Consider the following 12,104-nt stretch of genomic DNA (forward strand, 5'->3'; position numbering starts at 1 on the left):
GTGGGGGCACCCGGGGAGGGGATGGGAGGCTTAGTGCTGCCCCTGGGGCAATACTGACATGGCTGGGGGCCAAGTGCTGGTGGGGAGGGGATGTACACACAGCCTTGGTGTGCAAGCAGGACATGGGGACAGCACACATGAGAACAACCCATGGGGACAGCGCACAACACTGTGCACCCCCGGGTGACAAACTCCCAAGGAAAAGGTGGTAGAAGGGGGCACCAGGGACCCTTCAGCCGCCCCCCTCCCCGGGGCGAGCGCACCTTACCTGGCAGGGCACAGAGGGCGAGGAGGAGAAAGAGGAGGAGATCGGGGCAGCGCATGTTGGAGTTATGGGCGCGGGGCTGGGGCTCCGCTCAGCCGCCTGCGCAGCAGCGTTCTGGGCCTGGAGCCCACTGGGACGGGACAGCTGTCCCTATCCCTATCAGCTGTTCTCAGCAGCAATGCGGGATGAGGGAGGGGTGGGTGGCAACCCACATCCCCCCCCTTCTGTGCTGGTGGGGTGATGGCAGTGTGCTGGGAGGAAGAGCTGGATTTGGGGTTGAGGACCAAAGGAGCTCCGTGCTCAGCTTCCCCATGACCCCTGAAGAGATGTGTATAGCTCCATAGTAGAAATCTGCAGCCATGTGTGCCCTCTTGCAACCCCCCCAGACAGTGCTCTGTGTCCCCCTTCACGGCCACTAGATGGTCCCTGGGGTGGGGAAGTCCCCCAGCTCATCCTGGGGAGCAATGCTCATCCCAAGGCTCTGAATCCTGCCCAGCCCCACGTCAGTGCATTCCTAGCTTAGTGGAGAGGATGTGACAGCTGTCCTGGGCCCCCACCGGTGTGGGGACGTCAGCTATGTCCCTTGAAACCGGAGCTGTACACGGAAGGAGGCACCCTCCAGGCGCCAGCGGGGCACTGAGGGATGGGGCAATACTTGTGGGCCTGGATGGGGGGCCCCATTTAACCACCAGCTCTGCACCCCACATCAAGAAGCACCCAGCTTTATTTCTTCCAGCCACAGCAGGTGGGCAGGGAGGAGTGGAGGGGCTGCCACGAGGGACATCCCCACCCTCAGGGCTGCCCTAAATGTAGCGCTTGTTCTCCTCCCGGTAGTCAAAGGGGTCTCCGGAGAAGGGCAGTGGCGGTGGGTGGTTGTAGATGCCCATGAGAAAGATCCAGAGCGTGCCCACCACCAGCATGGGGGTGATGAGGAACAGGCAGAGGCGGTCCAGGGTGCGCGCCACGCGGTTCCAGTTGTCCTTCTCCTGGGGGGAGAGCCAGGAGCAGAGCATGGGGAGCCTAGGGATCCCCCTCTGCCCTGCCATTCCCCACTGTGCCCGTGGCTCCCACCTCATTGTAGCTGTTTTTCTCCCGCATATGCTTGACAATGAAGTTGGCCTCATCCAAGGTGGGTTTCAGGTGATCATAGAGCTGCTCCTCGCTCGTGGCTGCTGGTGCAAAGCCTGGGGATGGGATGCCCCTGAGCTCCCAAGGGACAGCAGCCACCCATCCCATGTCCCCCCGTCCCTGCAGGAGGGATGAGGCTCACGGGCAGGGGTGACGCGGCTGGCCAGCCCATGCCGCTCTGACTGCTTCTCGAACATGAGCTCGCTGCGGGACTTGACGCTGTAGTACTCCTCCGCCTTGGCGATGTACCCGGCCGAGCTGCAGCGCCGGATGCACGGGGCACCTGCTGGGCTCTCAGCCGGGTGTGACATGTGCAGCAAGCGGGGCAGGATTTCCAGGAACACCTGGCATAGGACATGCCACTGTGTCCCCACCTTCTGTCCTCAACCCAGGTGCGCAACCGTCTGGGGTGGCACAGATTAGACACCCCGGTGCCATGATGCATGGTGGCTGTGCCCTCCCGTGCCCATCACCCCTTCACCTCTTTGACCCAGTCAGACATGATATGAGTGCTGGGGGTGCGGAAATGGAAGTTGAGGACCACGACACAGATCACCACCACAGCCGTCACCAGCAGCATGATGAACAGAAGGTACCTATGGGGGTGGAGGGCACGGATCTGGGGATGGTATTGTTGCAGGGGTCTGGGGACATGCAGAACCATTCTCTGCCACCTTGGGACCATGAGATGTGCCCAAAACTCACTTGCCAATGAGAGGAATGGCATGGGAGGTGGCGGGCAGGCGCTGGGAGACCAGCAGGAGGAAGACAGACTGGGCTAGGAGCACCGAGATCACCAGCGTCATCTTCTCACCACCTGGAGAGGAAGGGGAGCCGTGTCATGTCCCCTCCCAGTGTCCCACCCTACAGTGCTCCATACAGGGCTTTATGATCTAGGGGTAGCCCAGGGTCCCATTTGGGTTATCCCATGCCCTGCTCAGGGGTAGTTGGATGGTGTCCTGCACAGGATTGTCCTAGTGCTGTGTTGGACACTGGGATATCCACGTGTTCCAGGGCAGGTATGGGTCATGGGTGTCCCCATGCCCGGTGCAGGTGCCACTCACTGTCAGCAGGCAGGTAGAAGACAAGGATGGCCATGAAGGCAATGAGGACACAAGGTGTGACGATGTTGATGATGTAGAAGAGTGGCTTGCGCTTGATGATGAGGTAGAAGGTGATGTCCTGGTGCTCGCTGCTCTCGGTGGGGTAGCTGGGGTGGATGTTCTTGCGGGCCGGACGGTGGATGATTTCCCATTCGCCATTCTCTGTTGGGACACATGGGGCAGCATGGGGGACCCTGAGCCCCTCATAGGGTGTCCCACTGCCACAGGACACAGCAGGGAGCACCAGCATTACCTGTGAAGCCTTCAGGGTCAATGATGATCCACTCCACCCGGTAATACTTCTCCGTCTCCGGGTCGCTCTCCTCCTTCAGGTGCATGCTGATCTCCTGCGCATTGTACGCCAATGAGCTGAAACAAGGTAGGGTATGGGCGGTGAGGGTCTGTGCCCACCACTTTGTCCTCCCACCCCATCCTCTGGCACAATGCTGGGGACCATGCCAGACCCCACACCTGAACTTGAGGGTGCAGTTCTGCCAATCAAAGGGAAAGAAGTTGACGTTGATGGGGCAGGCACTGCGGAAGATTGCGGGGGGCAGCCAGTAGACATAGCCAGTGTTGTAGACCAGCACGTTGCAGTAGTAGGCGACTTCAAAGAGCCCGTCATTGCTGCATGGAAACTGAGGTGGTGGCAGGGCAAGGGAGAGCCCTGGGCACTGGGCACAGCTCTGGCTGAGGATGCTTGCCCGGAGAGAATGGGGAGGGGAAACTAAGCACTGCTCACTTGTTCTCCAGGACTATCTCGGGCAGCCACAACATCTCTGGCAGCAGACGGAGCACGTCAACACCCCCAAACTCAGATGTGTTCCACTGCAGGCGGTAATCAGTCCAGCTCTGGTGGGAGACACCCCTGGGTCACCTCGCCATGCTATGGCCCCATGGCCAAGCCAGTGACACCCCTTGCCCATGGAGATGGCAGGGGGATGATGGTACTGAGAGGAAAGAGGGGTCTGGGCAGGAGTTTGTCAGCACTGGCTCCACTCCCGTCAACCCCTTCTGTCCCTACTCACTTGTTCCACCCATACGTTGGTGGTGAGTGTCTCGTCCACTTCTTTCTGCAATAACGTGGGGGATACTGAGATGTCATGGCCATGCCCAGTGGCCAAACAAAGACCTTCAACCCAAGGCAGCCCTTGGAGTACAACTGGACCCCAGGCACTGCCCAGTAGGGCTCACCAGCGAGATGAGGTTGGAGAGGGTGAGGGCCAAGTAGACATCCACAACCTCGTCAGCAGAGGCAACCGGGCGTACCTCCTTGTTGTAGCCTCTCTCCTCAAAGAGGTGATGGATGAGCCGCTCCTCCTGGTTAATGCAGAGCCCACCTGGGGGGCTCGAGGTCAGGCAGAGAGGGTGGGCAGAGGCAGACAGAGGGTGAGGGGGCACAGCGTGTCGATGCCATGCAGCGCCAGGGAGGTGGGCACCCAGATGTGGTGCATGGGCACAGGAATAGCACACATATGGGGACACATGGGCATGCATAGACATGGGACACAGCGATATACAGACACATGGGTATAGAGACACGTAGGGACAAACTAGTACAAGATGCCAGTGCAGACCCCATGGCACTGGGCATGTAGGTAGGTGCAGACATGGACACGGACTAGGATACATAGGGACACACGTGTGCCCAGTTGAGACACAGACACCACCACCCCAGCCCCGACCTCATTGCAGTGATCCAGGAACCCCCAGCATCCTTGTACCCAAACCCCATGGCTCTGCTCACCCGACAGCACCAGTGCCCCAAGCAGGGCCAGCAGCACTGCCATGTCCCCCATGCGGTGCCCGCGGTGCCTTCGTGCCGTGCCAGCTCCTCACCACCTCCCTGCTTGGCCTGCCCGAGCAGATGTCCGGCCGCAGAGATGGATGGTGCCAGGTGCCGGGGGGAAGGGTGCCGGCTCCGGATACCCGCTCTGGCCCCCCTGCTTCCGGCACCTCCAAGCCCAGAGAAGGGAGACAGGCAGGAACAGCTGGGCTCACCGCCCCTCAGTGCCATCTCGTCACCTGAGCACTGGGAGGAGCAGTCCCTGCACTGCTCAGCAGATGCTGCTGGGGGACATGGAGGTGCTGGCACCCAAGCAGTGCCTATGGCACATGTGGTCTGACCCTGGCATAAGTTTTGGTGAGGGTCCCCAGCTGGGTGACACATGGGGCGGGCATTGGTGCTGCACTCTGTGGCAAAGGGTGCTGTGGGCAGTGGGTACCCAACACTTTGGGTTCCCCCTCCAGATGCCAGGGGAAGGACCTGAGGATGGGGACGTTGCTTAGGGGTGGGGGGTGATGGGGAGGGGGATGCACTGGGGTGTCACATCCTGCTGACGCCCACCTCACTGGCACCGCATGGCACACCACTTGCTTCATCCTCACTAGCTACCAGAAAATAGAGCCCTTCTTTATTGAAAAATAGACCTTTCTCTGTACAAATAAATAAGAGGTGCCCACGGGGAACAGGAGCTGTGCCTCATCCCCTGCCAGCACCCCTAGGTTTTCAGAGCCTCAAGTGCCAAGGCCACGAGACCGGGCATGCTGCGTGCCAGCGAGTCACTCTCCAGCCCCACCAGCCCAGCAAAAGCCGTGGGCCGGCCGCCCACTGTGGCCCGCACCTGCGCTCGGTACAGCCCCTTGGTGTTTTTTGAGCTTAGGTCCACCAGGATCTGTGGGGAGAGGAAAACGCTGTCAGCCCCAAAGCTGGGGTGCAGTGACATGCTGGTGGTGGCACTGCTCACACCTCCTGGAAGGTCATGGCCAGGTCCGGCTCTGGCACCTGCAGCACCCAGGCGTAGAGCTCCTGCACCACGCCAACCCTCAATGTGGAGGCATTGAGGCCAGGGCAAGCTGCAGCTGGGGGGAAACAGGAGAGAGATGGAGGGGGGTGCCAGGGGGTGTGTGGGGTCACCGTGCTGCAGCCAGCCCCAGCGCTGGGGTGCAGTGCTGAGGTTGGATTTGTCACCATCCCCATGGCGTCACACAGCACAGGAGCTGTGGGTTGCTTACCTCTGCCTGTGCCTGCCTCCTCCTCCTCCTCCAGCCCTGGCATCGTGGGCACCAGCTCTCGTTTCTCCCTTGGCACTGAGCCTGCATGAAAACATAATTGGTGAGGTTCTCAGCAGGCACTGCCTGGGCACGGAGCTTGGTGGTGGGTACCCCCACCAGCCCCATACATACCCCACCAGCCCCATACCTGATCAGACCCACACCCCACCAATCCCCCCCGGCCTCCCAGGGCTCACGATTCAGCATGAGGTTCCCAGGTGACTCTCCTGGTGCCTGCATGGCCTCCAAGGGGGTGTCAAGGTTCAGCTCTGCCCTTAGCTGGGTGAGAAAAGCTCTGCCCTGTCCCACCAGCTCCTCTACCACCTTCTCACTCTGCTGCAGAGAAGAGGAGGGGGACAGTGCAGACAGTGGAGTGCCCATGGGGTGCTGCAGGGGTATGGTCCTTGCTGGCACCATCATAGGGGCAAGGCTCCCCTTAGCCCATTTCTTCCTAAATACCTGTAAGAAGAGCCACATCTCCTCATGGAGCTGCTCCCCGTCTGGGGTGGGTGCCAGGGGGCTGCCCCCTGCCGTGGCCCTCAGCGCCTGCACCCAGTCCTGCAGCCGTGGCCCCACAGACCCAAAAAATTCCCTGAAGGTGGGCAGCTGCCTGCAAGCACAGCAGGGCGAGCTCAGGTGGGTGCCTGGTACCACCTGTCCCCTGGGCACTGCCACCTCGCTTGCACCCCTGGTGGGACCTGGGAAGAGCAAGACCCTGCTGCTTTGGGCTGAATGCAAGAAGCCATATCAGTGCCGACGTCCCTAAAACTTGACCCCACCCCGCCGCCACAACCCACGATGCCCACACATCCGCCTTTACCTGCGGGGTGGTCTCAGGGGTCCCTCAGCTGTGGGGTGATCAGCCATCGCTGGGTCTGCAGAGACAAGCAGGGGGCAGGAGAGATGAGGTGTCGGGCAGGGTGTTGGTGTTCCAGCCACCAGCACAGGGGTTGCACATCCCCAAAGGGTGGCACAGCCCATGTGAGTACCTGGGACATCCCTACGGATGCGGATGGGGAAGAGGTGCCCGTAGATCTTGCCCAGGAGCTGGGGCAGGGTGCGGGTGAGGAAGGAGAAGTCGAGCTGGTTTTGGATGAAGTCCCCAGCCCGGCGCAGGAGACCCACCAGGGTCTGGGCGTAGGAGTGCAGCTCTGTTGGTCCAGCAAGAGAGCTGTGTCCCCAGCACTGTGCCAACCCAGCTCAGTCCCCCAGCCCCGTGCCATTGCTTCATCTCACCGCATCTCCTTGTCTGGGCACGGCAGGTCTCATCAGCAAGGTGGGTGCAGCTGGCTCGGCCCGGGGCAGCCCGGCAGGACCCCGCATAGAAGGAGCAGAGACGAGTGCGCTCCAGGGGCTGCTGCTCAGGGGGCAGCTGGGATAGGGCCAGCAGGTCAAAGCAGCTTGGTTCCCGGCTGCCAGGAACAGCTGTGAAGGCACAGCACTGCTGTGAGATGCTGAGCCCCCTGGGGTGCCACCCTGTGCCCCCCACTGGCACTCACGGTCCATCTGCAGGCTGAGCCAGTCGGCGAAGGCAGCCACACGAGTGTAGACGCCCGGTTTGCCCCGCTCGCCGCAGCCGTCACCCCACGAGGTGATGCCGTAGAGGACAAAGTGATTTGAGGAGGGGTCCTGGCACACCAGTGGACCCCCCGAGTCACCCTGGTGGGGGGGGGACATCCACACATCAGCCCAACCAGGACACAGCGGGCTGGGGGACATGCCTGGCACTGTGTGCTCACCCCATGCCCAGGGCACTGCTGTGTTGTGGGGTGGCGTTACCTGGCAGGAATCGATGCCCCCGGACAGGTACCCGGCACAGAACATGGCGCTGGTGAGCAGCTCCCTGCCCAGGGCTGCCCGGCATGTCTCCTGGCTGAGCAGGGGCACCTGTGCCTCCATCACCACCTCGGCCGATGGCCCCTCTGCCAGGCAAGGCGCCGTTACAGGGTACCCCATGCTTAGGGTGCCCACACTCTCTCCTTTTTGGTCCTTTGGCTTGGTGGCTTGGCACTGAGCATGGAACCCATGGGTGCTGGGTGGCACCTACCTTCATACAGGGACCCCCACCCCGCGATGTGGCAGGGGGTGCCGGGGCTGGGCTCGGTGGCAGCGCTGGGCAGGCACACAGGGATTACGGTGCCTGACGGTGCCAGCGGCTCCGCCAGCTCCAGCAGCGCCAGGTCCCCGTGAAACGTCTTGGGGTTGAACTGAAGATGAAGGGAGTGTGAGGGGTTATGGGGCGTGTAGGGATGATCTGGGGGTGCCCACCTCCACTGACCTTGGGGTGAGGCACGATGCGCCGCACAGGTACTGCCCGCTCCCCGGGGTCCGCCTTGCCCAGCTCGTGGTCGCCCACCACCACCGTCCATGCCAACTCGTTCTGGTTCCTGGCACAGGGATGGAGAGCGACGATTAAGGCTTTGGGGACAGCAGTGCCGCCCCACGGCCCCGTTCCCACACCGTACCCGTTGAAGCAGTGGGCGGCGGTGAGGGCCCACGCGTGGCCCACCAGCACCCCGCCGCACACCAGCTCCCCGTGCAGCCGCACGGACACCAGCCACGGCCAAGCCCCGTGCCGGGCCGCACTGCCGCCCATGATGCGTCCTCGGGGGGCTGTGCTGTCGGTGGGGGGGTCCGCCCGGAGCCCGCAGCCCTCTGAGGGGATAAAGCTGTGAGAAGCGTGGCCGTGGAGGGAGGTGGCAGTGGGGGTAGGACGCGCTGTCACGCCTCATCGTGCTCACGGAGGCGAGCGGGCGGTGGGCCGGGGGCACCCTGCGGGCCGGCAGCTGCCGACGCTAACCTCTGCCCCCCGGCGCAGCATGGGGCTGGGGGTTGGGGGGGCTGTGGGAGCTGCTGTCCCCGGCTCACCTGGCATCGCTGCCGCCGCACTGGCATTCAGGGCTGCCTTCGCCAGCACTGTAGGATGGGTTGGTGTGGTGAGTGGGGGACATTTTGCCCGCTGCCCCCAGTGCCACCCGATGTCCTCGTCATCCTCAGTGGCTCTATGTCCCCAGTCTGTACGCCCAGTGCCTCTGTCCCACCCCAGATCCTCCACCCCTCAGTGTGTCTGTGCCCTCGATATCTCCATTCCACCCCATATCTCCCTGTCCCACCTCAATCCCTCTGTGACCCCTCCAGTGCTCCATCCCCCTCCTGAGCCCCCCGTGCTGCCTATTTTCCATCCCACCCTATCTCCTACATCATTTCCAATCCCCCATCCCCATTTCCCCATCTCTCCCAAAACCTCCATGCCCCGAATCTCATCTCACCCCAGATCCCTCCTTCATCCCCAGTTCTTCCCACCCCCCAATCCCACCCACATTCCCAATCACCCCTCAGTGTCTCTATTCCCATTTCCCCATCCCAATCCCTCCAGCCCACAAATCTCACCCCACATCCCTCCTTGATCCCCAGTTTTTCTCCCCCTCATCCCACCACATACTGCTCCATCCTCCAACATCTTCCCTCTCAAAGTCCCCCAGCTTCCCCCTCCCACCCTCACTGTCCCATATCCCCTCCAGGCAATCTGGCGCCCCATTTGTTATTGTATGGTCTCCCCTCTCCAGGAGGAGCTGGGTGCCCACTCACGGCACTCCTGGAGGCGGTGCTGGCAGCGCTGGGCACTGAGCAGGGTGCAGGCAGGCTGGGTGCCCTGAGGGGGGCACAGGCGCAGGTAGGGAGCACAAGCCTGGCTCAGTGCCCAGTGGCGTTGGGGCAGCTCGGGCAGCGCTTGGGCATCCAACAGGGCCTGGCAGCTGGGGGGCACGGCGGGGGGCACGGCAGGGGCTGTGGGGACATTGGGGTTGTGGGCATCCTCACATCCTCATTGCCCCCTTCCCACCTCTGCCTGGGCCATCCCAGGGTGGGTGGGGAGGGGGCATGGTGGGGCTGCTGTGTTTTGGCAGGGACTCCTGAGTGTCAGGGTATGTTTTGGGGGGATATTTGGGGTGGGAAGAAGGGGTCAGGCAGTGCTTTGGGTTGGGCTTCGGTTTGAGGAGGATCTCAAGAGGTTGGGGAGCTGCTTGGGTAGGGTCTCCAGGCAGTGTTTCACTAGGGTCTCTAGCAGACAGGGCACTGCTTTGGTAAAGCCTATAGGGGTGGCAACTATGGGGGATACGGTCTGGGTAGGATCTTGGGGCATCATTTCAATGGGGTCTCTATAGGGGTTGGGGTACGGCTTGGGTAGGGCTGTGGGAGGGATGAGACTCACGTGGGCAGCGTTGGGTGAGGTTGGCGCAGGGGGGGAAGAGGCAGGGGGCACAGAGCCCGCAGGCACCCCATTGCTTCTGCTGCTCAGCCAGCGCCCGCTCCAGTGCCAGCAGTGCGCTCCTCAGTGCTGCCTCCAGCACCAGTGTCCCCCGGCTCGACAGCGCTGCGTGGAGTTCACTCAGACCCCTGTGACCCCCGCCACAAAGCCCCCAGCCCAACATCCACACCCCAGTGTCTCCGTGATGGGCGTTAGGTGGGCACAGGCTCTGGCAGTCCCATTGGCATTGCTTGGGGTGATGTCACCTCCCCATGGGGTTGGCACATGAGCAGGTGGAGGTGGCATGGGCAAGATGGGGAGCTGAGCATCCTCTGTGTGCCACCTCCGAAAATAAAATGAATGAATCCCAGCTCCTACAGCTCCACCCCCAAAACCCAGCCCTAAGGATGCCCCGTGCCCACCGCTGGCACTGACCTTGCAGGACGCTAGCTGGCATGGCGTACAGCCCCTGGCCCATGGGAGCCCCCGCAGCCAGCTGTAGGAGAAGCAGCATCACTGGGGAGGATAGGATGACCATGGGGACAGCACCCCGAGTCCTTTTCCTTCCTTGCTCCATCCCAGCCAGGCAAAGGTTTTAGGGGGTGAGCCCTGAAGTGCCCGAGGCGGGCGAGGAGGCACAGATATATACAGTGCCCCCCGGGCGGTGGGAGGAGAGAGGGGCCAGGGGAGCACAAACAGGCGAGTTCATTAATGTCGCGCCAAGATGCCAGCCCGGAGGGGGGGTCCGGGCTTGGGGACGCAGCTCGGGGCCTCAATGCATCCTTTGTTTGACGGGGCCTCCGGGCGGGCAGCATCAGACGGGCGCTGCGCTCCGGCGCTGCCCGCAGCCCTTGATCATTTTCACGCCAATCTCGGCCCCGCCACCCTCTCTCCTCCCCAACGGTGCCCCCCGAACTCGGCCCCGGGCCCTGGGGAAGGGGCAGCTGGGAGCGGGGGGGGCGGGGAGAGGCGGGCGGGTGGGAACGCGACGGCGGTGGCGGCGGTGGCGGGCGCTTCAAAGGCGGTCGACGGGCACCGAGAAGCAGAGATGGGGGGCCCATGGAGCAGGGGGTGGCTTTGTGTCCCCGCAGCCCACAGTGCCGGACAGACGCCTCCCCTCAATGCCCTTGGCTCCAAGCTTTTGGGGTGCCCCCTTTGCCACCCTCCCCATGTTCCCATCATCACTCACTTGGGGTGCCCGTGTCCCCAGACCCATTGGGGTCTGGCAATACCCACACCTTTATCTCTGCCCGCGTCCGTCTCTCCGTCCCCATTAGGGGAAGGCGTGCCCATGTCCCTGCGCCCACTCCGGGGGTCCCCACGCCCCCATTCCCATCCCCATTAGAGGAAGGGGTGCCATGTCCCCGTGCCCACTTAGGGGTGCCCACGCCCGATCCCGAGCCCCATTAGGGACAGGGGTGTCCCCGTGCCATGCTGCACTCCCCTCCTGCCCTCCCGGCCCTAATTGTGCCAGCAGGACGCTGACAATGCCGCTTCAGTGGCACATCAAAGGAGCGGCGCTGGCGGCGCGCGAGGGCACCGCTGGCACTGGGACAGCCCCACGTGAAAGCTCCCACCTCGGCCCCCCCCTCTGCCTGCCTGGCATGGGGACACCGCGGGGACACGCTCCTGGGGGACGCTGTGCCACCCCACCACCGGGAGCATCCCCACGCCCCGTCTTCCGTGGCCATGCCCATGTTGTCCCCATTCGCTCCTGGGTGACGCGAAGTCACGCGATGGGGTCAGCATTTGGTGCCCACGGAGGTGCTGCTCACCGGCCCCACGGCAACACTGTGCCCCCCCCAACCCCCAACCCCGGTGCCGGTGCCAACCCCATTAACCTAATTGGCGCCGGCGGTGGCAGTGGGACCCCAGAGCGGGTGGGACGGTGCCCCCGAGGCCCCCAATTGTCCGATAATTGGCGTGGGCAGCCGAGCCCGGCCGCCACCCTGGCGACATGCCCTGGCTGGCGGGGGGGCACCGGGGGACATCCTCTGGGGTGCCCACCTGGATGCGGAGGTGACAATACAGGGGGTCCTCCGTGGAGTGGCAAGGTGGTGAGGGGTGATGGGTCAGCCCAGGGTGTGGCGTCAGGGTGGAGGGGCCGGCTGCGGTGTGACTGTGGGTCTGGGGGGGCGGTATTTGGGGCTGGAGGGTCACATTTGGGGCCGGGGCAAGGGCAGCAGTAAAGGCGGGGTGGTGGGATGGGGGCGTGGTCACGAAAGGGGGCGTGGTCCCGCGGTAGAGTGGGGGGAGAGGGCGTGGTTTTGCCGAGAGCGTTGGGGGCGTGGTCTGCTCGGAGAGGCGG

At 63.2% G+C, this 12,104-nt stretch overlaps 3 protein-coding genes across 3 annotated transcripts in view; all 3 read right to left on the reverse strand.

The window, feature by feature from the left end:
- Nucleotides 1–323, reverse strand: part of CHRNG (cholinergic receptor nicotinic gamma subunit) — a 4,232-nt gene extending 3,909 nt beyond the window's left edge. Inside the window, exon 1 of the mRNA XM_021396234.1 lies at nt 269–323. Coding sequence (XP_021251909.1) covers nt 269–323 — 55 coding nt within the window. The remainder of the gene's footprint in view (nt 1–268) is intronic.
- Nucleotides 988–4,152, reverse strand: CHRND (cholinergic receptor nicotinic delta subunit). The gene is made up of 11 exons (XM_021396960.1): nt 3,691–4,152; nt 3,525–3,569; nt 3,239–3,348; nt 2,968–3,123; nt 2,750–2,865; nt 2,458–2,658; nt 2,099–2,210; nt 1,875–1,989; nt 1,536–1,737; nt 1,337–1,449; nt 988–1,251 (listed from the first exon to the last, which is right to left on the reverse strand). Exons 1-11 carry the CDS (start codon nt 4,126–4,128, stop codon nt 1,069–1,071), a joined length of 1,791 nt encoding a protein of 596 aa, XP_021252635.1. The 5' UTR covers nt 4,129–4,152; the 3' UTR covers nt 988–1,068.
- Nucleotides 4,972–10,274, reverse strand: PRSS56 (protease, serine 56). Its single transcript, XM_021393639.1, is given in 16 exon segments — nt 4,972–5,171; nt 5,246–5,358; nt 5,512–5,592; nt 5,748–6,160; nt 6,371–6,425; nt 6,540–6,701; nt 6,787–6,975; nt 7,050–7,212; nt 7,215–7,259; nt 7,261–7,472; nt 7,598–7,757; nt 7,829–8,205; nt 8,419–8,466; nt 9,139–9,336; nt 9,761–9,922; nt 10,232–10,274. Coding segments are annotated over 16 exon segments (2,595 nt in total). The 3' UTR covers nt 4,972–4,997.

The sequence above is a fragment of the Numida meleagris genome, chromosome 4 (assembly GCF_002078875.1).
Source record: "Numida meleagris isolate 19003 breed g44 Domestic line chromosome 4, NumMel1.0, whole genome shotgun sequence".
Taxonomy (NCBI): domain Eukaryota; kingdom Metazoa; phylum Chordata; class Aves; order Galliformes; family Numididae; genus Numida; species Numida meleagris.